We start from the raw sequence: 25,914 nt of genomic DNA, 5'->3' as shown, positions 1-25,914 counted from the left end.
TAATCTGTCACAAACACAAATACACTCTCAATATATTACCCCGTCCTTCCCAAAGTTATATTAGCTGCAAAATTGTTATTCTTGATTCGAAAAACTTTTTTAAAATCTGCATACCCACTAGCCATATTTCAATAGAAGAAATGAAATCTTTTAGTTTTACGTCCCACGATTATGCCGGTTAGGCTAAAGGAGACGGTGATGATGAGTAATGTGCAAATTTATAGACTTCGACATCTAATTTTTCTCGAGATACCTTACTTAAATATACCTAAATATGATTGCTAAATATGATAAAATTAAAAAAAAGAAGAAAAAAGAAAAGTTTTTTCTGGAAAATTCCAGAATTTATCTCGAATTTATAAATCGTGGCACATGCAAATAGTATCATTCGAAAGTCTGATTTATTCTAAAGATAATGACATATAAACTATATACCTAAGGTAATTAGGTACGAATAGAAATTTCCTGAATCATTTTTACTTATTTATTATTCAAAATGTCAGAATATGGTTTAAAATGTTTTTCTCTTTGTACCTGCTAATCGTATTTCAGTGAAATTTGACCAATATACAGGGTGTTTCAAAACAACATCAACAACGTTTGGGAGGTGATTCCTAATAGCAAGATAAAACGAAAAGTATACACCAACCTGGGTGCATAAATGTGTCCTTTCGGAGTTATAGACGGCCGAAAACATGAAAAAATGAACTTTAAAGGTCTATAGATCCAACACTATGGGATCTACCGTAGTCGGATCAAGACTTCACTTAAGAACTAGTATGTACCCTATCTAAATATCCAAGTTTCAGAATCCTGTGGTACTTCCGCAACAATTTTTGTAGAGGTAGTTGGTGAGTACTTCAAATTATATGTCCGTAGCCAAAGGTACAAGCGCGATACGCTGTAACTGAGGAAAACATTCGCTTATGGTTTCAGAACCTTGAGAGATAATTGGAAGAAACGTGGTAATCTGATATCGTGAATGATTCTGAGCGAATGTTTAATGCTGACGAATCCAGCTTTCAACTGTGTTCTAAATCAGGAAAAGTGTTGGGGTCCAAAGAGTGGAAAAATGTGTACGAGGTGAAGGGCAACGAAAAAGAAACATTAACAGTGCTTGTACTTTTCAACAGGAGGAGAAATTGTGTACCTAATAGTCGTATATCCGTATGTAAGACATCCTCCAAAAGACGCCATCAGTGCAGTTCTTTCAGAGATTTTTATAGGCTGGTCAGATAGCGACTGGATGCGAAGTGAAACATTCTACGAATGGATAGCAAACGGCTTCCTAAAATGGATGGATGATCACTCTATTAAGAAGCCATCCTTCTGCTAATCGACGACCACAAGACTCATTTGACAATGGAAATCAGCGAATTCTGTTCCAGCCATGGCATAGTAGTCTACTGCCTGCCACCGCTCACCACACATATTCTCGAACCCTGTGACATGTCAGTGTTCAAATCGCTAAAAACTGAAAGGAAGAAGATGGTTCGAGCGTTCTACATGGAAACTGAGCAAAATGTTACACGCAGTACTTTTGCACTACTAATTAAAAGAGTGATATACAAGGCAGCAACACCATTAGTAATTAAGAACGGATTTAGAAGATGCGGTTTATATCCCTTCAACCCAGAAGCAGTGGATTACTCTAAGTGCTTAAAAGAGTACATCTACAGGACAAACACACTTACTACTAGTACCAGCAGCAGTATTAGAAGCAGATGTTGAGACTGCGGTAAAAGTATTAAGGCAATTTTCTGTATCGCTTGCTGAAGATGGCCACGATGCAGAAAAATTCATCCAGTCGATAAAAGATGCTCACAATAAGAAGAAATGTCCATCTGCAGAACCATATGAAGAGCAGTCACCTCTTAGAATGTTGATCCCTGACCATCAGCCATTCTCGAAATTGAGGATACTGATATTCTCACAGAGATCTTGCAGTCACTTCCACTTGTTGAAAACGATCCAACTGATGAGGCAGCAGAACCAGTTGCTAGTGCTTCCAACATGTTTACCGAAGTCAGTGCAGCAGCTGGAGCAAATCAAGGAACCTTATCGAATCCTGTCCATCCCAGTATTCTTGCTGATTTTTGTAACCACGGAGAGATGTCAACAGCAATTTCTATTACTCTGTCTCCAGATACAGTCAGTCAGTCTCTCACAACAACAGTTGCAGTAAATCCTCTAAATTGCAGTCTCACAGCAACTACTGATCCCGCTCCATCAACTAGTGATCAAACAGTCACCAACAAAGTGACGCCATCAAAAAAATATCCCGATGTTTTCACAACACCAACGTTAAGAAAGCATCTACATTGGCCAGAAAGTCCCACAGATAAGAAGAGACCTGGATACCCTAGAGGACAGCAAAGACACCTTTTAGCCATCAACTCTGACGAATTCAGAACTTATCTCCAACAAAAAGAGCAACTAGCCAAGACGGAAGAAATCAGAAAAGAGAAGAACAAAGAAGAAACGAGAAAGAGAAGAAAAACGAAAGGAAACAGGCAATAGGGCAACAGGCAAAAGGGTAAAATATGAAAATTAAGTGGAGCCAAACTACAGTGTCCAAACTGAGCCTACAGCAATGGACTATGGTGATGGAGCACCATGCTCTGACTGTGGTGAAATAAAAGGATTTCGCCAATAATGACCAGGACAAGAATGTGGGCTGTAATTCATGTATGCATTGGTACCATTTGAAATGCACTTTACTGGGCTTACATACGATGAGGTAGAGCAATTCTGTTTTACTTGTGATCATTGTACCCGGGCTTAGCAGAAAATGTTTAGATTTGCCTCTTAAATGTATGTAAGTTCTTGCTATGTCTAAGTTCATACAACGTCAAAGTGTTGCTTGTGAGAGAAAGCAAAATATAATAAGAAACAGGAAGAAATCAAAGACAGGGGAGAAACCGTATGTTTTACAAGGGGAGAGATCACCAACTGCACATGAGAATTTGCATTATTGCAGTAGTTGCCAGGGCAATTATGCAAATGGCAGATACCTTATTAAAAGTGCAACATACGAAAATAAGTATAAAAATGGAGAAAGTCACAGCAATAAAATACAAAACTGTGCACATAAAATAGTAGTATATGTTTACTTCTATATTGTGGTTTCAGATTTAGTATATTTGTAATTAGACAGATTTAGTATAGTTTTCAAGGTTAATGTTAGTATTAAGATGGATGTAAATACCTTGATATTATGTGAAATTGTCTGTGTAATGTTAAATTTATGTCATAGTATATTTTCTGCTTATTTCAGAAAAAGAAGAAAAGAAAGTAAAGAATAAATAAATAAAGCACCTCTTTTTCTATTATAAGTAAATTAATAAAGATTAGCCTATGTAGTTGTATTACCGTAATTAAAACACATTAACCGAGTAATGGTCGATGACTAAGCAGTATACGGTGGAAACATTAACGAAAAATGGTCGAACACACACATACACACAGACACACATGCCAAAAAAAAAAAAAAAAAGTCATTGGTGTTTCTCCGACTAACATTACATAAATCGTATAAGTTATCTCAGTTTTGGATAAAATACAGGTTTAAGAATATATGTGAGATAGTTTCATCCTCCTAAGTTGTTCCACTCAGTGAACAACAATTAAGGACCATAAGAAAATGAGTTAGGTGGTCGAGGACTGGCACATTTACCCTATTTTGATTGGTTTATGAGGTTTTGTAACTAATTTTGATAAACAAATACGATTATACACAATTACAGTACAAAAGCAGAGGAGTGATTCCTGAGAGTAAAACAAACAAAAAAGTTCCAATAAACATACGGTGAAATCCGCATCGTTTACGTGTTAAAGACTGCCGAAAGAGTGAGAAAATGAACTTAAGAGTTAAATATTTCACATACTATTGAGCGTAGACGTGATGCGGCTTGATATCGTCAAAGAATCCTAACATGCTCTATCCAAATTTGTGCAGTGGCGGCACAAGGGATTCCCCAAAGGACATTAGGGATTCTCGGACATTTTATGGCGTAATTTGAGTGGACAAGAGCATGTAAAAGATGTCTCATTGCCTAGAAAGAATTCTATGTGGCAGACTGTACTCATACACGCAGATTAAAAGATGGCGGATGAAGTAATAGAGTCTAATCACTGTGCGTGGTTGCATACTTCCTCAAAAAAGTACTAGTAAAAACGTTCTACAAGAATTCACTGGAAACGTCATGTCAGTACAATGTAAAAAAATACGTACAACACAAGCCGATAGGTAATAGAAAATAAAGAAATTTCGATTGCTGATCTGTTCATACTAAAGATATCGCAACGCTTTTGAGAACGCTTCCAATTTTACTACTACAGGAATTGAACAAGAATTATTATTAAAAGACAACTAAAGAACGCGTAACAACCATAATAATAATAATTCTAACCCCATCTCTCATGTCATCTGCATAGCAACGATCTCCGTAGAAACCATAGCAAATATTAACCGTGTGTTGAATAAGGCGGCCACTTCACCGAAGAAAATTTTAAAAAAATAATTAAAAAAAAACATTCCAAAGGAAATGTCTTTAGAATAAGATGACATGAGTACGGCTTTTAGACTAGGAAAGAATGAAAAGGAAAGAAGAAAGAAGAAGAAGATAAAAGAAAAGAGAAGTAAGAAACAGTATCTAACTTATCCACATAAAAGAATAACCCTGAGAGAAAATATTTACGACCTAACTCTGTAATAAAGTTACTTAACTTTTCTTTTTTTTTTTTGTTTTAGCTAGTTTCAACGATTACTCTATCTTCTTCTGTGCTATACACCACTGAATATATGTATATATCTAGATCATATTTAGATGAATAATAATAAGTAGATATTACTTCATAAGTTCGATTGATACTGTTTTCAGTGCATGCCTAAGCAGGGTATTGATTCTACTCTCATATATATATATATATATATATATATATATATATATATATATATATATATATAATCATTCACTATTGAAATATTCTTTATAACCAAAACGGAGTAAATCCACACCACCATATCAACCTAACATATAGACACAAATAAAATGAAAGTCTTTGACAATAGAAAGGAAAATTTTTTTTTAAAAAAAAAAGGAAAAAAAAACAATTCAAGAAAATCAAAATAAAAAAATACTATAATCAAAAGGTGAAATAAGTAAATATATCCTTTTTTTTTCTTTAAATCATCATAATTATAAATTCTTCACCCCGAAATATGACAATAGATTAGCTTCATTATCAAAGCAGTCAGAATTTCAGCAAGCTTCAATAAGAGATAAATAACATGTCCGAAGGAAAGCTTAAAATTAAATTGGATAGTTATAGTACAAGTCCATCGGTCATGGAAAATCACGTTAAACTTTCTTACTGTGAGCTCGCACACATGTCCCCCCACATCACGACATCGCTCTGCCCCGAAGGAACCATGACAAACGCCATGAAGTATACAAAGAGATGAAAACTTCCTCTCACACGAAAACAAAGTAGAAAAAAATGTACTTAATTCGAATATAAAAAAACAGTAAAACAGTAAAACAAGAAACTGAAAAATACCGAAATAATGAAAAAATCTATAGGATGTGTTAACCTGTATTACTTTTTTCTTACTAAATCTTCCTCGTTATTGAAAATATTGTAAATAAATGGTATAATAACATTACTAAATAATATGCGGATGTATTTATGGTTTCAAAGGTATGAATACGCATCGATGTCATTACACTATTCGCCTTCACTTACACACCGAATTGCGACTAATTTCCACTCAACCCAATTTTATGAATTAGCTTTCCTGAAATTATAATCTTCGACGATAGGTCTGGGAGACTCCGATCGCATTCACACACACTCACTCATTTTGATCTAGTGGCCTCTCATATGTAATATACTCACTATTGGGCTTATATATTTATATGTTGGGTTCCTATTATATTCTTAATATTCATAATCACGAATCAACATATCTATATTCTCAAGTACTAGTCAGTACTACGAAACACCAACCAATTTACAAAATAGCCCATAGACTCAATAATCCCATACTATAATATTATGTTTTTATATATATATATATATATTTACGCCAGTAACCGTTTGTATTGTAATATAGGTTGTCATATGTACACAATACCACCGGGGTGTTGTATACATATGATACGTAAAACAATTATACTCCACGAAGACTCCCGTTCCATCCATCTGAACTAATATTTTTTTATTATTCCTACTACCCTCCGCTGCTCACATTTCACTGTACCACTACTAAATTAGCTTTTAAATTTCAGGCTTACCTTCCAATAAACGAAGCATTACAGATTCACTACGAAAGCTTACCTATACGCACACTACTAAATAAATTTTCTGCTATTTCTTTCAATAACTTATTAAATATACTTGTATTTGCTATCTATTAATTGGCTCTGTATATCAACAATCAGCTTTGGATACGACGCTGCTAGCGCCACAACTCAAACTATGAACGGATCCTAAACTATCCAAGCACAACGAAGCGATTTAATTACTGCAATAGTTAACTATTAAAAGTTAAGATTTTCGTAATGACAAGTAAAATTTTTAATGTTCACGTTAAGCACTCTCAAATACCACTCTGTCCCACGAAAATGATTGTTCAATATACACAAAATTTTCGAACACCTGGATTCCCTCACTAAATTACAGTAGTTCATATCCCTACACCATCACTAAATTATCCATGATGCAGTCTATCACCATCCCCACGAGACAAAGAAACATCACACAGCGGAAAAACATGCATGGGAACTCTCAGTACGAACCAGACTAAAATATATATATATACGGAAATTCGAATTCAGAGTGGTTACTAACACGAGAATAACCCGGCACTAGAATTTCAATACTGAAACTATGACTATGTCAACGGGCTAATCATATACAAACAAAATAACTATAAGTCAATTATAATCACTAGTGTGTATTCCAACCAAAGCAATAGCAAATATACACTACAAAACTTATGCACTACACATAAAAAAAAGTTATCAACCAGACGATGTGCAAGTCTGCGATCTCTTTTTTTATACCCATGATTAGAGCACGAGATTTTCGCGCTAAGAATTTAAAATTTCGCGTTTCGTTTTTCATATTTCGTGTTTTGTCGCATTTTCCAAATAAAGTTTCGCATTTCATAGCTCTTGTGGAAAAGATATTCCCTGACATTTTTAAAATTTCCTTTTATTCATAGATCATTACAGAAATAACAATTACTATGAGTAATAAAGCTTTGCTGTCTTCTGAAAACACATAAGCACAAGTTACATTTAAGCATTAAACATAAGCATGTTACATGTTTCCACATTTTCCTCCTCCACTGTTGTATGTTTGTCACTTATTACCACTCCATGCCATTGGCTAGCTAATTAAAACCGCTCCTAACCATCAAGCTGTGATGGTGATAGCTAACGTGCAACATGTTTTCTGTAATAGCGCCCTTGTGGCTACGCGGTCAGCGTACGCGCCTTTGACGTGGAAGACCCGGGTTCGATTCCCGGCGAGAGCTCATGTAGTTTGGATTCCACCTTAATCAGTAGGTCCACGTCTCATATAGCCTCGCTTCTGAAAGGGACGTTAAACTCAAAACTAATCAATGTTCTCTATAGCCGTGTCCAAATCACACAAAATGCACCGTTCATGCCACGTTCTACCGCACCGTTAGCGGAAAACTAACGTTTTAAAATTAATGAAAAGGCATTTTTAAAATTTCGCGTTATTTGCCGTATTGTTAGAAATTTCGCCCAAAACTGCCAATTTCGCGTTTTATCGCGCAATGGAAACCAATGAAAATACACGTAGAAGATCATAAAACGTCAAGAAACTGAAAACTACTTAATTCTGACACATTTCGTTTTATTGCGCATTGCGAAAAACTCGTGCCTCTACCCATGATCGTAACAAAGAAAAAATGTTAAGAGAAATGTTGTTAGGCAAATAGACGTAAAATGAAAAGCAGCTTCTAGCAAGCTTTAAAGGACAATGCGGCAGAAGATCACTGACAAAAGAGAGGAAATTCCATTCGCAAACGGCGATTCAGTAAAAACTTTTAATTGCCTAATGGATCTGATAAAGCAAGGGTCTCCTCAACATAGTAATTTTCAAATGTATTCTGAAGAGAACAAAAATAGCGTAAGTCGTGAGTGGGAAACGGGAGTCACTATATTTCAATCCTCAATTTCATAATTTAGTAAATATAAATTAAAATAAATGAATTTGGGAATTTTTGCTTTGTATGTATGTTTTGTTACTGGTTAATTTATATCGGACTTCCGAAGAGAAACATCAAAAGAATTTAATGACCGTGTCTATAGCGACAACTCCCAGTCACGACCCCTCTTCAGTTTTATTAGAAATAGGAAAAGGAAAAGTGAGAAATAAGAAGAAGGTAGGAGGAAAGAAGAAAAAGAAACTATAATCTGACTACAGTTGGTCAAATTTATTACATCTATTAAGAATTTAAAACATAAAGAAAATATTTATAACATGCAACTGAATACACATATAAAAGTATCATTCCACATAGAATCTTGGATTACATCAATATGAATTTGACCCTACCAGAAAGATGAAAGACAAATAATAAAAAAAGAATAGTTTAAATGTTGATAAAATGTACATTTGAAAAAAAATCTAGTTATATTCTATAACATTTCGTATGAAAGAAAAAAAACTTAAGATGATGGTTAAATGAGTCCATATCTCATATGAAAGGAAAAAAAAACTTAAAAGATGTTAAAAAACGAGTCTCTTCTCGTACTTTCAGACGATCTTTTATATCACACGTTCGTAAGGCACCCTTTTGGTATCCATGTACTTAAACTCACTTTATTTAGATATGCACACATGAAATAATATTAATAGATTGTGAACGACACATATTCAGTTCGTAGACTTATTTATTTATACATTTTTCTAATTCAGAGATTAAGGAAACATAAGTTTTGTCACTAGTGTCACAGTGACTACGTCACTCAATTTGTCATTCCATTTATTATCTCGTTCATTTACTACCCTTTCAAATCACTATCAAATTGTATCACATTAGGCGTACACATTTGTAGTTATATTCACACAATATAAAGAAAAGAGAATTTTCTAGGTTCAAAGAGGTTTTGCTTTTATATCAATACCACAATTGCTGAAGCGGAAAACTGTTCAGGTTTGAGAATTATTATATGATGATGAAATTGAAATGTAATTCCACAGGAAGATTTCAGGTTTATGACTTGTGGGTAGATTTAATAATAAATTAGGGTTACGATAACCTGCCTTAATTTCATGCTACATGCAGTTAATATAATAACAGACGATGTTGATATTTAAACATGTTAATTAATCATATTACAAAGATTGAAGAAAATATCTAACATGCGACGGTATACTTTATATTCACATTTTATATTCGTCGAATTTTTCGAAACTATGGCAACCAATAATCGTTCGAGGTAGGTACCAAGACTCTTTACACATATTTAACTACGTAAATCAACATTATACATTTTACTTTAATATCACATTTATATTCAACATGTATTTATATCTCATCATACATATACTCAATTATCATTTAATCTTTCAAACCGATTAATAAAATTCTAAGGTTGCAACATTTCACATAAGAAAAATCCGATTATACAACTGATTAACTGCGCATAATGATGAAACTTTATATTCTCAAACAATTTTTTAAAGAGTGGACATTTAATGTACAAGGCGGGCACGTAACAACTGATAGTATATAAATAAACGATTCTAACAATGTTAGTAATACTTATGGGCCCAAAATTTACACAACATTCACCTCTATGGTAATCAATGGAAACAAAAGTAGATGTAATGAATAGTGTCACGGAGAAATTTCAAACGGATAATGATAAAAGGAACGAAAGCAAAAATTTAATCTTATACTGAACTATCGCTCGCTATAGCGGTGAGTCAAATTGTGATGGAAAACGGTCCCTTAATATTTGACATCAACAAAAACCTCCATGAATCGTGTCTCGGAACATCTCAGTTGGAAAATTCAGGTTCGAATGATATATGTTAAATGGTTGATATTTGTCGAGTTTAAAACTCAGAGGGAGGGGTGAAGGTTGGAAATTTAAAAAAATCTTAAGAATTAAAAGAAGATAGAAGGATGGCTAGGTAAGAGAAATAGCGGGACGCCAAATGAAAACAAGTTAGGACAGTAAAACTACAAAGATAAGTGGTCGAATTTAGACATATGATAATCCACAGCCAAATATATTTTCATATGCCGAAACAGGTGGCCTACTAAATATGTAGCCTAAGATAAATATCTCTAAGCCTACGAGCTAGTCTGTGTCTTGAGCGAAATTTCCACAACGACAGCGGCTTTATGAAAATCCTACTTCGCGCCGTGTCCGGCCGAGACCTTGTGTACTCCGGCCCTAGCGGAAGGTCAGTGTGGTCTCTTAATTTAGAATTTCTAAAAAAAAATATCCGACCCCAGAAGCTAAGAATAGTTACAAGTAAAGTTTGGAAACTAGAATAAACTCAATAAGAAAACAAAAACTAACAGGGATTTGCCAAAATTTTAAAAAATAAATAAAATAAATTTTGTGCTAATAAGTTATTTGCCAAATCTTACTAGTAGCTCCCAATTCACAAGATTTGCTACATTTTGAGGTGTCATTTAATTTCAATCACTATCTGGTTTAAAAACTAAGGAAAATGAAAATATTTAGGGGGTAGAATCGACTAGTGTTGTAAATAGAAAAAAAAACCGTTCGTATTTTTTCAGAAATGTACGTTTTTTTTAGAAAAAAAACATTGCCTCTCGTTTTTTTTCTAAATTTCGTTTTTTTTTCAAATAGTCATTTTACGTCTATTTAAGTATGAAATATTTTTATGTAGGTGCAATCACCGTAAAATGCAACATAAATTAAGCGCTAGACACTGATACGCTACAAATATTTTACAATTTACATGAATACCATACCTATTAACAATTCGTGTTTCAGCAGTTTTCATCAATATCAACTAAGAAATAAAAGTAGAAATGAAATGTGAAAGCAGGCCATTAATATGTACGAAAATAATGTCAGGAACAGTAATTCGAACAACTTGTCTAAAAGTAAAAGCTAATACTAATTTGCCTAATAGTAGTTTTCTAAATATCATATATAAACAATTTGTCGACTAGATATATATGATATGCAAAGCCAGCTCTACCATATCTGTAACACGTGCATTTGCATGGAGCGGCAAGTTTGGAGGGTCTGGCAAAATCTATTATAAGTAGAGACCAGATGTTTAGGGATTAAAAACTTGGAAAATAAGCAGGCAAATAAGCACTTAAAATTTAAAAAATAAGCAGTAAAATAGGCACTAAAATGTAACTCGAAATAATGATGATAAATACTCAATACAATTTAAAAAATAGATTCGCCATAAATAGTGTTCAAAGAATATAGCAAACATACCTGTTTGTTATTGTCTTCTTTCATTCTATATGTAAAAAACGAAGCTTGATATGTATTTCATAATATATATAAAGAGAGAGAGAGAGAGAGAGAGAGGAATTGTAATGTACAATGTGCTTGTGTTATTTACAGTATATAAATTATATATATTTCCCAATTAAGTCTTATTTCAAAGAAAATGCATAGAATACACAACATTAGGCTCTAAAGCAACTATTTAGGCAGTGAGGGCCGAAATAGGCAAAATAAGCAATATGAAGTTGGCTTAAATCGAAACTACATATAATCCCCGATATAAACTTTAAAACATTATTTTTGATCATATCTTTAGCATTAAAGAACAATGAAGAACATTTTCCCTGACATCCGGAGTAGTAATGGGGCGACTTGGTCTCACTTTTTGGCCCCTGGGTCCCTGCCTCAGGACCCATGGTCCCTGGCCCAGGGTCAATGACCTAGGGGTACCTAGGACCACCCCCTAAAATTTGGCAGGGGTACATAGGACCACCCCCAGGACCCATGGTCCCTGGCCCGTGTCAATGACCTAGGGGTACTTAGGACCACCCCTCTAGATTTTGGCAGGGGTACATAGGACCACCCCTTAAATTTTGGAAATTGCCAAATCTAAAAATTGGGTGTGGTAGCCTAGGACCACAGTATGTACCTCTATCAGTATTGGGTGTCTATGTCGTTCCCTTTTATGAGTAAAAAATTGCCAAAAATTTCAAATTTCGGAGGTTTTTGACCTAATTTATCCCCTTGGATGAGGTATTATTATCCTATATGGTTATATGTGCATATACAGGGATTCATTCCCTTTTATAAGACATGGGTATATTAATGCACCCCTTGAAATTTTTGGGAAAGGTACTTTGGCCCACCCCTTCAATTTTGGAAATTGCCCAATTTAAACATTGGGTATTATAGTACAGGACCCTAATATGTATTATGATAAATTTGGGTGGTCCACCTCGTTCCCTTCTAGGGGTACACAATTGCCAAAATATAAACGTAAGCAATACGTAGTACCACGTGTTTGGTTTTTGGTCGATTTTATCCCCTTTGATGAGGTTATTATCCTTTATATATAGTTATATGGTCATGTATAGGGGTCCATTACCTTTCATAAGATATGGGTATATTTGTGCACTCCTTTAAAAATTTGGGAGGGGTACTTTTGGCCCACCCCTTAAATTTTGGAAATTGCTCATTTTATATATTTGGTATTATAGTACGGGACCCTAACATGTATTATAATAAATTTGGGTGGTCCACTTCGTTCCCTTTTAGGGGTACAAAATTGCCAAATTTTAGTACAACTACGTGTTTGGTTTTTGGTTATTTTATTCCCTGGATGAGGTCCTATTACCTTATATGGGTGTATACAGGTGTTTATTTCCTATTGTAAGACGTAGGTACATTTGTGCACCCCGGCAGGAGTGCCTTGGCCCACCCCTTAAATTTTGGAAATTGCTCAATTTAAACATTTGGTATAATAGTATAGAACCCTAATATAGATCACTATAAATTTCGGTGGTCTATCTCGTTCCCTTTTAGGGGTACAAAATTGCCAAAATATAAACGTAAGCATTACGTTGTACCACGTGTTTGGTTTTTGACCTAATTCATTTCCTTGGATGAGATCCTATTACCTTATATGGTTATATGACCATGTATAGGAGTCCATTCCCTATTATGAAACATAAGTACATATGTGTACCCCCGGGAATGGTACCTTGGCCCGCCCCTTAAGTTTTTAGAAATTGCCAAATTTAAACATTTGGTATCATAGTACTGGACCCTAATATATATTACTACAAAATTTGGGTGGTCCACCTCGTTCCCTTTTAGGGTGCATTTTGTTCCGCTTTAGGAGTGAACCTTGCAATCGTCCCGAGTTTGATTCTTGGAAATGTTGAATTTAACGTCCCCGCGAAAACGGTGAGAGATGATAGGACGAAACATGAACTTACTTGACTGAGGATTGAAGCAGTGATCTCATACAGTAGAGAGACAAGCACTGAGCCATCGTACACGTGTGTTGATTACTATGCAATGGTCCCGAGTTTGATTCTTGGTGCTAGTGTTAGAAAAATTTAACGTCCCACTTGAAACGATGATGAGAAATGAGAAAACATCATAAACTTACTTGCTTGCGGATTGAAGCAGAGAACTCACACATCAGAAAAAAAAAAAAAACGCTGAGCCACCGTACTCCATTCAGTGCGAGCAGTTTTGCGTATGAAAAGAACATGAACAGATTATGTTACATTACTACACATTTCTGCTTGTTGTTACGCATAGAAGCTTGTTATTGTGAAATTGCAGAATCTGCTTTTACTACATCAGCATTTTTTCTCAGCTGACGGACTTTTAAAGCTCAACTTTACATTTATGTCAAAGACAGTTTCGTAACATATCGATGAGTGTTACATTTTTTCAATCAAGTTTAAGGAAAATGAATCACATTTTAGATGTGTTAATTTGAATGTCGTAAGAAACTAACGAGTCAACGGTATGATGTCATTATCAAAATTGCGATACTAGATGTCGTAACGATTGATGTGTAAGGAGAAAAAACGTGAATAATGTCACAACCAATCAGATTGCTTCTTACATCACGTTTCGGCTCATGATGAAAGCTGTGTTTTCATTGGTTCTCCGTGATGTCATTGATTCATTTTCCTCGTTTCTGATTGGCTGATAGTGATGTCACTTTATAGTTGAACACGTTTTAGACCTAAATAAATTTCTTAATTTCATTTTCAAATCCTACTTCCACGAAGATCTTGAATGAACGTAGGTGTACCTCTAGTGACAGCGTGACTTTACTCCGTTCCTTGAATTTGAGGTAAGTATCGACTGCGTTTTCTTAACATCAATGGAGTGTTTTTTGCATGAGGATAACATTGTTATCATTGTTTTATTTTAACACGAAATATTTAGCAAATGGAAGAATAACTTGACCGGGGATCGAATTAGGAATCCCACACATTAGAAGTAAGCACAAGAAATTTGTTGATTTTGGTTTAGCGTCCCTTCAGTAGTGGGGTGCTAGGAATACAGCTTAATGTTGAATCTGAGCGCATACTGGGTGTTGAACCCGGGCCACATCCCACACATTAGAAGTAAGCACGAGAAATTTGTTGATTTTGGTTTTAGCGTCCCTTCAGTAGTGGGGCTAGGAATACAGCTTAATGTTGAATCTGATCGCATACTGGGTGTTGAACCCGGGCCAGAGGTGCGTAACGCTAACCACTTAGCTCAGTTTCTGATAGTAAACAAAGAAACTACGCACGAATTTGTTCCCTACAACGTGAGACGTGGACTTGCAGTTTAATGTGGGATCTGATCTCCCGCCGAGTCTTTCTTGCCTTAGCTCGAGAAAAGCAAGCGCATGAGATTTTGTTTTCGTTTCATGTTCGTCATACGTTTTTAAAGTTCAGTGTCAGAGGAAAAAATGCTTACTACAATGATTCTTTCAGCACAGTTAGAAAAACAATTTCATTCATTCTTTTTATCACTACAGAAACTTAGGTCATTTACATGTTGATGTTGGTCCGGGTTTGACGACAATAAAACGTTTCAGTAGTAGAACTATTTGAGATATGATCATTCTTTTAGGATTGATCGTGTAGTCATTTTGATAACGTAGTGATCTATGAATTCAATTTTAATTCGTGCTTTTTTTTCTCTTTTCGTTTTAGATATTTGTTTTTCTTTGCCTATTCCTTTTTTTGCTTACCTTACCTTTTTTCCCTATTTGAATATGGCTACTTCTGGCTTTACTGTCTTGCGAGAAATCAATAGACATTATCGGCGTTTTAATCTGGAAGGACGAATGCTGGAAATTCAAATTAATGCTCCGACCAGTGGCACCGATATTGTGGAGTGGGTTCAGGCCTCCTTTCAACAGATGTTGGATTATTTATTGGAAAACGTCGACGAATCATCGATGGTTGGATTATCGATTTTATCCCACGATGAGAAGAACAAGCCATTTTATCTATCTTTCCGGCATGCAAGTAATTTGACACTGGAGACTTTATGGGCATCCTTTGATCGCATCCTTCAAAGTAACGATAGTTTTCTCATGAACGAACCGTTCATTGTCCATTTTCATCATGTGGATGTGCCCCGTGGATTTGGATTGGTGCGTCGAGGTCTTTTATCAAACGACGAATTATTAAAGTGCAAGAAAGGCATTTTACGTGTAAAAAACACCGACAAGAAATGTTTAGCGTATGCGATTGTGATTGCTATTGGCCTAAAGAAATATAAGGATACAAATAAAAAAGTTTACGATCAATATCACAACCAGAGAAAGTGTGTTGTTATTCCAGCCGTACATGAACTTTTGTCCAGATCATCAGTGAATTTAGAGCATGGGGGATCCGTGGAAGAATTACGACAATTGCAACGCTACTTGACAAATTATAAACTTACCGTATACACTAGCTTTTCCGGAGAAGATATTCTGTATGAAGGGCCTGGTGGCGAAGACAAAATTCCAATCAATTTAATGTGCATCAATTCTCATTATGACATCATCACGTCATTAACGTCTGTTTTTTCTACCAACTACTATTGTGCTGCATGCCACAAAAAATATAATAACAGAAATAGACACGTCAAGAACTGTTCGGCCATGTGTGAGAAATGTTTGCAGAAACCGCCATGCAGTAAGACCAATACGGAGAAGCAGTGCCTAGAATGCAATCGTGAATTTTATGGTGAAACATGCTATACAAATCATCTAACTGTACCATATCATAAGGGCCAGCCAATATGCAAGATGGTGAAACAGTGTGCCAAATGTCTACGCATTTATTCGTTTGTCCATACAGGGGAAAGAAAACATGATTGTACTGATTATTTTTGTAATGTGTGCCATAAACATGTTACGTCTACCCACCAATGCTACATGAAGCCTGATACGACTCAATTAAAGCCTGGAGTTCCATCAGTGTTACATGCCAAGAAAGCTATGATTGTCTTCTATGATATCGAAGCCACACAGGATACTTTCTTCGATGAAGACACGTTCATTCATAATCCCAATTTACTGGTGGCCCAACAAGTATGTTACAACTGTGTTCAAGATGAGGATATACATCATCCGTGTGAAGTTTGTGGACAGCGAGAACATATTTTTCAAGATGATCCGATCAATGCCTTTCTTGCGTATTTACGTCAACCACGACCCAACATCAAACTTATTGTATCTTTGGCACATAACTGTAAGGGATATGATGGTCATTTTATTCTTAAATCTTTAGTGGAAGAACATGAATTGAAACCTACTTTGATCTTGAACGGAGCAAAAATTTTAAGCATGAAAGTGAATCACTTATCGTTTATTGACTCCTTAAATTTCATGCCAATGGCTTTAAGTAAATTATCCAAGGCATTTCATTTACCAGCGACCAAAGGATATTTTCCACACTTTTTTAATACTGCTGCAAATCAAACGTATGTGGGAAAATTACCGGACATCCATTATTATGGTGCAGATGAAATGAAAGTGGATGAACGAGAAAAATTCATGACATGGTATAACGAACACCAGAACGATACGTTTATTTTCCAAAAAGAATTGGTGAACTATTGTATCCAGGACGTCAACGTACTTCGATTGGCTTGTATATCTTTCATGACCACTTTTGAACAAGAAACTCACGTCAATCCTTTCCTGGAGGCTATCACTTTGGCGAGTGCGTGCAATTTAGTATTTCGACGAAATTTCTTAAAACCTAATACTATTAGCATTCTCCCTGCACGTGGATACCGTCACAGAAACAATCAGTCACGGATTGCTTTGCAGTGGCTTGCCTACATGGAGGAAAAAGAGGGTCATTCAATTCTACATGCTGCGAGAGGAAAAGAAGTTTATGTTGCTGGTTTTCATCTGGACGGTTACTACAAAGATCCTGACACTAAAGAGAAACACGTGTATGAATTTGAAGGGTGCAGATTCCACGGCTGTCCTCTATGTGTCCCTACAGGCCGTGATCAACCCATTTATGAGAACTCCGAAGAAACAATGAACTATCGCTACGAGAGAACACAGCGTAAAATGAAGTTATTACGATCCATGGGATATAAAGTACATGAAATGTGGGAATGTGAATTTCGTCAAGTGTTAAAATCCAATCCAGCATTGGCCTCTTCTTTAAGCACACATCCTTATACTAATAAGACACCATTAAATCCAAGAGACAGCTTCTATGGTGGCCGTGTTAATGCCATTAAATTGTACCACGTCGCAAATGAAAATGAAGGCGAAGAAATAAAATTCTTGGATATCGTCTCCCTGTATCCTTATGTGAATAAATGTGGACGGTATCCAATAGGGCATCCACGAATATATCTACAGGGAGATCCAGAAATGCCCGACATTCAAACTGTCAACGGATTGGTCAAGTTGAAGATCTTGCCTAGCAGAAATGTGTTTCATCCAGTGCTGCCATTTCGCTCAAATAAGAAGTTGTTGTTTCCACTTTGTGCTGCCTGTGCCACAGCATTAAATCAAGATTCTGAATGTACACATTCGGACAGTGAACGAAGCCTAACGGGAACATGGGTGTCCTATGAAATTCAAAAAGCCATTGAACTTGGGTATCAAGTCATTGAAATTTACGAAATTTGGGATTACGACATCACCGTATATGATCCAGAAACCAAGACTGGCGGATTATTCAGCGAATACATTAATACATTTTTGAAATCGAAGCTGGAAGCTTCTGGTTGGCCTGCCAATTGCGTCACCGAAGAAGAAAAGCAGCAGTATATTCAAGTGGTACAACAACGTGAAGGCATAACTTTAGATGCAGCAAATATAATGACAAATTCAGCACGTCGTAGTCTTGCAAAGCTCTGTTTGAATGCCTTCTGGGGACGACTCGCTATAAGAGACAATTTCAGCCAAACGACCATCATTAACGACCCCAAAGAACTGTATCAGAAATTAACTGCTCCAGACATAAAAGTCAACCAAATTTTACCTGTTAACGATTCGATGTTATACCTTTATTGGCAGTATGAAGATGATGTTCCAGTACAAAATCACAATGCTAATGTTGTCCTTGGAGCATTTACAACGTGTCAAGCTCGTCTGGAACTCTACAAATATTTAGAACTTCTGCAAGAAAGAGTACTATATTTCGATACAGATTCAGTGATATTCACGCAGCGACCATCACAGCCCACAATAGAACCAGAAGTATTTCTTGGTTCAATGTCAAATGAACTGGAATCAATTGGACCAAAAGCATACATTAAAAAATTCGTGTCTGGTGGCCCAAAACAGTACGCCTTGGAAATCTACAACCCCGACACGAAATCAACCAGTTATGTATGCAAAATTCGTGGGTTTACACTCAATTATACTGCAAGTCAAAAGTTAAATTTTAATAGTCTGGAGCAAATGATCATAAATCAATCGAGTGAAAAAATCACCATTAGCACGCCGCACAAAATTTACAGAACCCACGATCATCATCTTGTCACAAAACCTGAAGAAAAGAAGTACAGTTTCAACTATAAAAAACGCCGATTAATACCAGACACATACGAGACATTGCCCTATGGGTATAAAAAAGCCAGAACAGAATAACAGCCATATTTTCCCCTAATCCCACCAACATCACCTCCCAAAGACGGGGCAAAGAATCAACGCAACACGGGACATGCTTCAACGATACAAGAGCGGAGACAAACTCAGATGACATCACCTTGCAGAAACCCGTGGAGAAAAAAAAAAGTATTCAGGTACGTCACATTTGCTTTTCTTTTTCTCACCTCACTCTCTCTTGATCAGTTAGTTCGATGTTAATAATCTGTTTTTCTTCTTTCACAGGAAAAAAAAATAAATATTACCATGTATATTCATATGTTTTATTTTCTCTTTACAGAACTTGTACCCGTCACGGACACGTCTTCCTTTGAAGAAAAAAGAAATTCTGTATTCTGTTTCACATGCTAAAATAAATGTACAAAAACATGATTCTGTGTTTTATTTCACATCCTAAAATCAAATTCTTTTTCCTGTACTGCGATTTCAATTTCTTTTTCTGAATCAGTTTACTGGTAAAATAAATCAATGTTTTACGAAAAAAAAATCAAACTAAATTTTTGTTTCAGAAAATTTTTAGTGTACGAAAAAAAAACTGATTCAGAAAATTTTTGTGTACGAAAAAAAAATGTTTTCAGAAAAATTTTTTGTGTACGAAAACAAAATTCTGTTTCAGAAATTTTTTGTGTGTACAAAACAAAAACTGTTTCAGAAAAAATTTTATGTACAAACAAAATTCTGTTTCAGAAAAATTTTTATGTACAAACAAAATTCTGTTTCAGAAAATTTTTGTGTGCAAAACAAAAATCAGTTTTCGTCACGAAACTGCTCCGACTAAATGAATCGATTCATTCTGATAGTGTTGGCAACACTGGAAAAATTTCGGTAAGTATCGCTCAGACCCTGAGTTACAGCGAACACAACTAGATTCGAACCAGCAACCTTACATGTCTGATTCATCTCTAAATACAGCCAACTAAACAATAAGATTATGTGTATACGTCAATGCTTTGCACTGAGTCAACAAGGTTTTCTTCAAGGTCAAAGTTGCACACGAAGTAAAAAAGATGACAACGCAGATCTTCTATCTTTCTATATGAAACATAAACCTAGTATAAACTGCTCGCACTGAAATGTGTAATGTAACATAATCTGCTCGTCTTCTTTTCATACGCGAAACTGTTCGCACTGAATGGAGTACGGCGGCTCAGCGCTTCAATCCACAACGAAGTAAGTTCATGTTTCCTCCTATCATTTTTTCATCATCGTTTCAAGGGGACGTTAAACTCAACATTTCTTAAACTAACACAAAAATCGAACTCGGGACCATGACATAGTAATCAACAAACTGAACTTCTCAATGGGCCATGGTGACTCAGCTCTTATTTCTGATGTGTGAGGTCTCTGCTTCAATCCGCAAGCAAGTAAGTTTATGATGTTTTCTCATTTCATCGTTTCAAGGGAACGTTAACATTTCCTGAAACTAGCACCAAGAATCAAACTCGGGACCATTGCATAGTAATCAACACACGTGTACGATGGCTCAGCGATTGTCTCTACTGTATGAGGTCACTGCTTCAATCCTCAGTCAAGTAAGTTCCTGTTTCGTCCTATCATCTCTCACCGTTTTCGCGGGGACGTTAAATTCAACATTTCCAAGAATCAAACTCGGGACGATTCCAAGGTATCCATGTTCACTCCTAAAGCGGAACAAAATGCCCCCTAAAAGGGAACGAGGTGGACCACCCAAATTTTGTAGTAATATATATATATATATATATTAGGGTCCAGTACTATGATACCAAATGTTTAAATTTGGCAATTTCTAAAACTTAAGGGGCGGGCCAAGGTACCATTCCCGGGGTTGCACATATGTACTCATGTTTCATAATAGGGAATGGACTCCTATACATGGCCATATAACCATATAAGGTAATAGGATCTCATCCAAGGAAATGAATTAGGTCAAAACCCAAACACGTGATACAACGTATTGCTTACGTTTATATTTTGGCAATTTTGTACCCCTGGAAGGAAACGAGATAGACCACCGAAATTTTGTAGTAATATATATTAGGGTTTTATACTATTATACCAAATGTTTAAATTGGGCAATTTCCAAAATTTAAGGGGTGGGCCAAGGCACTCCTGCCGGGGTGCACAAATGTACCTATGTCTTACAATAGAAAATAAACACCTGTATACACCCATATAACTATATAAGGTAATAGGATCTCATCCAAGGGAATAAAATGAGCCAAAAACCCAAACATGTGGTTGTACTAAAATTTTGACAATTTTGTACCCCTAAAAGGGAACGAAGTGGACCACCGAAATTTATAGTGATCTATATTAGGGTTTTATACTATTATACCAAATGTTTAAATTGGTCAATTTCCAAAATTTAAGGGGTGGGCCAAGGCACTCCTGCCGGGGTGCACAAATGTACCTATGTCTTACAATAGAAAATAAACACCTGTATACACCCATATAACTATATAAGGTAATAGGACCTCATCCAAGGGAATAAAATGAGCCAAAAACCCAAACATGTGGTTGTACTAAAATTTTGGCAATTTTGTACCCCTAAAAAGGGAACGAAGTGGACCACCCAAATTTACAGTAATACATACTAGGGTTCTATACTATTGTACCAAAATGTTTAAATTGGGCAATTTCCAAAAATTGAAGGGGTGGGCCAAGGCAACCCTCCCGGGGTGCACCAATATACCCATGTCTTATGAAAGGTAATGAATCCCTGTATATGCCCATATAACCATATAGGATAATAATACCTCATCAAAGGGGATAAATTAGGTCAAAAACCCCCGAAATTTGAATTTTTGGCAATTTTTTACTCATAAAAGGGAACGACATAGACACCCAATACTGATAGAGGTACATACTGTGGTCCTAGGCTACCACACCCAATTTTTAGATTTGGCAATTTCCAAAATTTAAGGGGTGGTCCTATGTACCCCTGCCAAAATCTAGAGGGGTGGTCCTAAGTACCCCTAGGTCATTGACACGGGCCAGGGACCATGGGTCCTGGGGGGTGGTCCTATGTACCCCTGCCAAAATTTAGGGGGTGGTCCTAGGTACCCCTAGGTCATAGACCCCGGCCAGGGACCATGGGTCCTGAGGCAGGGACCCAGGGGCCAAAAAGTGAGACCAAGTCGCCCCATTACTACTTCCGGTCTCTGGTTATAAGTATATTATTTACATTAAATATTTCTTGTTGGATACAGACTTCATGATGATGGTAGTTACATTTACTAAGCTGACCTATTTGAATAATACATTCATAAATTATGTTTAGGTTGCATTAGTTTAAGGTCACATGAACAATGGTCGAATCAACAAAGCAAATGGTCGAATCAATCCGAGCACAAATTGCTTGGTTGTTTTCAAATGCAAGAATCCAATTCTCGAATAGTGGCGAATATCTGTTCCACTTAGTAAGTTATCACAGTTTTGATATGACAACTAGTCTTGTTTTTGTCTGAAACAAGTTCCTTATCATTGAAGATAGAAACAAGCTTTTTTTAAAAATGTTAACAGATGTAGAAGAAAAATCAAGAAATAAAGATAAAAGAGCTAGTTGCACTGGAATTGCAAACTGATACATTGACATTGAAGCTCGATATTGAATTCTATAAAAAGGATTACCATCTTTTCTATGCAGGTGTGTTTGCTTTATCTTACACAAACATAATAGATTAATATTTAAACGAAAAAAAAGCAGACAAAACGGGATTGCATTTTTAGTAAGTATTTAAGCCTTTCTGAGTGCAACTGCACTTACCCTCCCCTTCATTGTTCATGCTGGAGTAGGATACTCAAAATGATGACTTTTAAGATTTCTTCTTTCTGGAGAAAAAGGGAGGCGGCAAATTATTAAATTGCACGGGGCGACAAATTGCCTAGGGCCGGCCGTGTGTATGATGATGAAAGTTGGTAGTTGATAATAATGGCACTTCTTGTATATGTATATACAAGACATGAATATAGGATGACACAATTTGAAGTAATGCAGGGTGTTTCAAAATTAATATTAGACTTTGAAACTTTATAGTATCTATTACAATTAACTTACAATTATAAATATTATATCAAATGAAAGAGCAACTCAAACAGTTTTGTACGCACGCATGCAAAATCATTGTTTCTTCTGTCTGTCGTTAGAAAGAGCAAGTAGCAAAGATGGAGAATAGAGAGCAGAAAGCTTTTTTGTGTTTTAATAAAGACTGAATCTGTACAGTGCAACCGTCTGTGTGAAGAATATTAAGGAGACGCTTGCAGTTGCTACAGGTCTAAAGCCTACAGACTACGGTTTACATGCCAATTTCGCAAGTGAAATATTGCTGTATAAGAATGAAGATTTTCTGGATCGTGTCGTCTTCAGTGGTAAATCGACATTTCACCTAAGAGCTAACGTGAACACTCATAATGTTTGCATCTGGCCGTCAGCAATCCTCAGGAGATGGTGCAATTGAAACGAGACTCCCCAAATTGAATGCGTTTTGTGCCATATGGCGGAAAGTTTATGGGCCTTTCTCGTCTATCGACTAGATGTGTACCGTGTGAAGAATGAATCTCACATTGAACACTTGTAGCTAACACTGTTTGAGGTGCTCTTTTACTTGATGCATTGCTTATAATTGTACGTAAAACGTAATAAGTACTACGAAGACTTAAAATCCCGATATTCCTTTTGAAACAGTCTGCATTTCTCACTAACAGTGTTAGAGCTAAGATGTAAAAAGGAGTGAAAAATTTCCTTATAAAGCTATTGTTTACAACAACGATATTATTATTAGTCGAGACTATAACTACAACAGCAACACGGGTTGGTGTTACGGTTCTGGGTTCAAGCAGCATAGTGCTGCGTAGTGCGCACCGTCCTCAACCGGCCTCCGCGGAGAACTCCCTACTCCTTGCCCTCAAATAATACAGCTTTGCACCATTTTATTTGTGGGTTCGGAAAGTTTATTCCCGCGACGATCGTTTGAGAAAGGCGCAATACTCTTCACCGTTACGGTCCAAGTTCGGACGAACCATCTGAGAGATGACCTAAGGCGTATTACGAAAATAGACGAGAGTATCCCCTACTTTCATAAGTTTAACACAAGTTACCCAACAGTCACGTTTTCACCATGTCATGCAATCTGTGAAGGAAAAACCAATAAAGTTATATATTACAGCGCCATTTATTAATATGAACTACATACCTGAAATATACAAACTTTCTTTACTTTAGTAGCCCCATTCGTGTAACGAATTCGTAAGTATACTTTTCATTACTCACTTCAATGTTTCTGTCCACCATGGCTCAACGATGAATGTGATCACATTTTTAAGTTAAACACCGAACATCCGTCGAATCCACTCACAAATATCGTCCTTTCTTCTAATTCATGGAATTTAGTAGACAGTCATTCCAGGCGAATCCAAAGGCAGCATTATTTTGTAGTTACTAATGAAATATTGACTTGTTTCGATAAATTTTAGTATTAGTTGCTGATTACATGTCCGTTGACTTCAAGAACAACCTGCCAAGTCCTTTTGTTTTTTACTTAATCTCTATACCACCACCTTGTTGCTATGCAATATTACTTAGGATCGATTAACTTTAATAATGCCTTATTTCAAAACTATCAAAACGTCTACATCAACAGCATTATTTTTAATGGATGATTATGCAAAATCATAAATATCAAAGTTTTCTTAATAAAGAATATTACTATTTATATATTTCAAAACGTTTTGGGTTGAAGATTTAGTAATATTCTAGAAATTTTTGCTGAATCATGCATAACGCCCACACACACCAACACACACCAAGAAAACTAAACGTTGCTTCTCTTTACTTTCCTCTTCTTCTTCTTCTATACTGTCTTTTAGCACCACTAGGCGGCAGCACGATCAACAAGAAGCATACACCGCACAAAGTGCACAAATTCAGACGAACGTCACATGACGCACCAACGCAGAATTTGCGTTTATATGGAAAGTATTTTAAGCAAAATTTTGGTACAGTTACATTGGCGGTCGAAAGGAATGTACGTGCACCATCGAATAATGGTAAACGTTCAAGAACCCTGACTGTAGTTTCACTTCAACAATCACCACTGTTCCAAAGTGAAGACGAGCACTAGTTCACAAGGAAGTTTATAAGAACTTTCGTCGAGTTACACCTCATCAGATGAAAAAGTTTAATTAAATTTCAATTACTCGTAGAAAAACAATAAACGCGTGGGGCATTTATACACTTACGTAAGAATTCTATGGGGCTTTTATGCGTAAAGTCTTTAAAGTTTTTTTTTTTTTTTTTTTTTTTTTTTTTTTTTTTTTACATTCGGCACTGTCACTAAGTTAAACATTTATAAATGCATGACTCACAATTAATATACAAATAATTCTCATGGTATACTTTTAATATACGAATTACAATATTGCTATATGCGCTCTTATTGTTAAAATAACTCAAATATTATACAAAATCATGGCATTATTTAAACATAAGATATACACATTACTTACTTTACGACATTATGCAAAAACTATAAAACCTGAACAAATAATCATTATGAATTACTCAACTTTTCAGCAAATAGATAAAACAAATATTATTTGAATAATATATTTCAATATTCCACAAGAGGAAATAAACAAACTTATTCTACACACATTATACTTAAATTACACAAATGACAAAGCATACTTGCATTTCTCATGCTATTCTGACAAAGAAGTTACGAAAACAAAATTGTTATTCACAAATACAAGGATTATACATTATTTAAACATAGTAGTTACATGAAATAAATTTATTACCACTCTTTCGTACTGTAA

General features: G+C 35.7%; 1 protein-coding gene across 1 annotated transcript; it reads left to right on the top strand.

Moving 5' to 3' along the window:
- The first annotated feature begins 13,701 nt into the window (after window positions 1-13,701).
- On the top strand, window positions 13,702-25,696 carry LOC145665193 (uncharacterized). The gene is made up of 3 exons (XM_081732478.1): window positions 13,702-14,337; window positions 15,194-16,566; window positions 25,670-25,696. The coding sequence occupies exons 2-3, from the start codon at window positions 15,256-15,258 to the stop codon at window positions 25,694-25,696; spliced, it is 1,338 nt and encodes a 445-aa protein (XP_081588604.1). The 5' UTR covers window positions 13,702-14,337; window positions 15,194-15,255.
- The last annotated feature ends 218 nt before the right edge of the window (window positions 25,697-25,914 follow it).

The sequence above is a fragment of the Thermobia domestica genome, chromosome 11 (assembly GCF_964235325.1).
Source record: "Thermobia domestica chromosome 11, izTheDome1.hap1.1, whole genome shotgun sequence".
NCBI classification, from domain to species: Eukaryota; Metazoa; Arthropoda; class Insecta; order Zygentoma; family Lepismatidae; genus Thermobia; species Thermobia domestica.
The sequence above is the reverse complement of the archived record's forward strand: the minus strand, read 5'-3'. Positions and strand labels throughout refer to the sequence as shown.

Coding starts and splice junctions, on each gene's coding strand:
- LOC145665193 (XM_081732478.1), top strand. CDS start 15,256: ATGGCTACTTCTGGCTTTACTGTCTTGCGAGAAATCAATAGACATTAT. Junction 16,567..25,669: donor ATTTACTGGTGGCCCAACAA/GTATGTTACAAC, acceptor TCAACTTTTCAG/CAAATAGATAAAACAAATAT.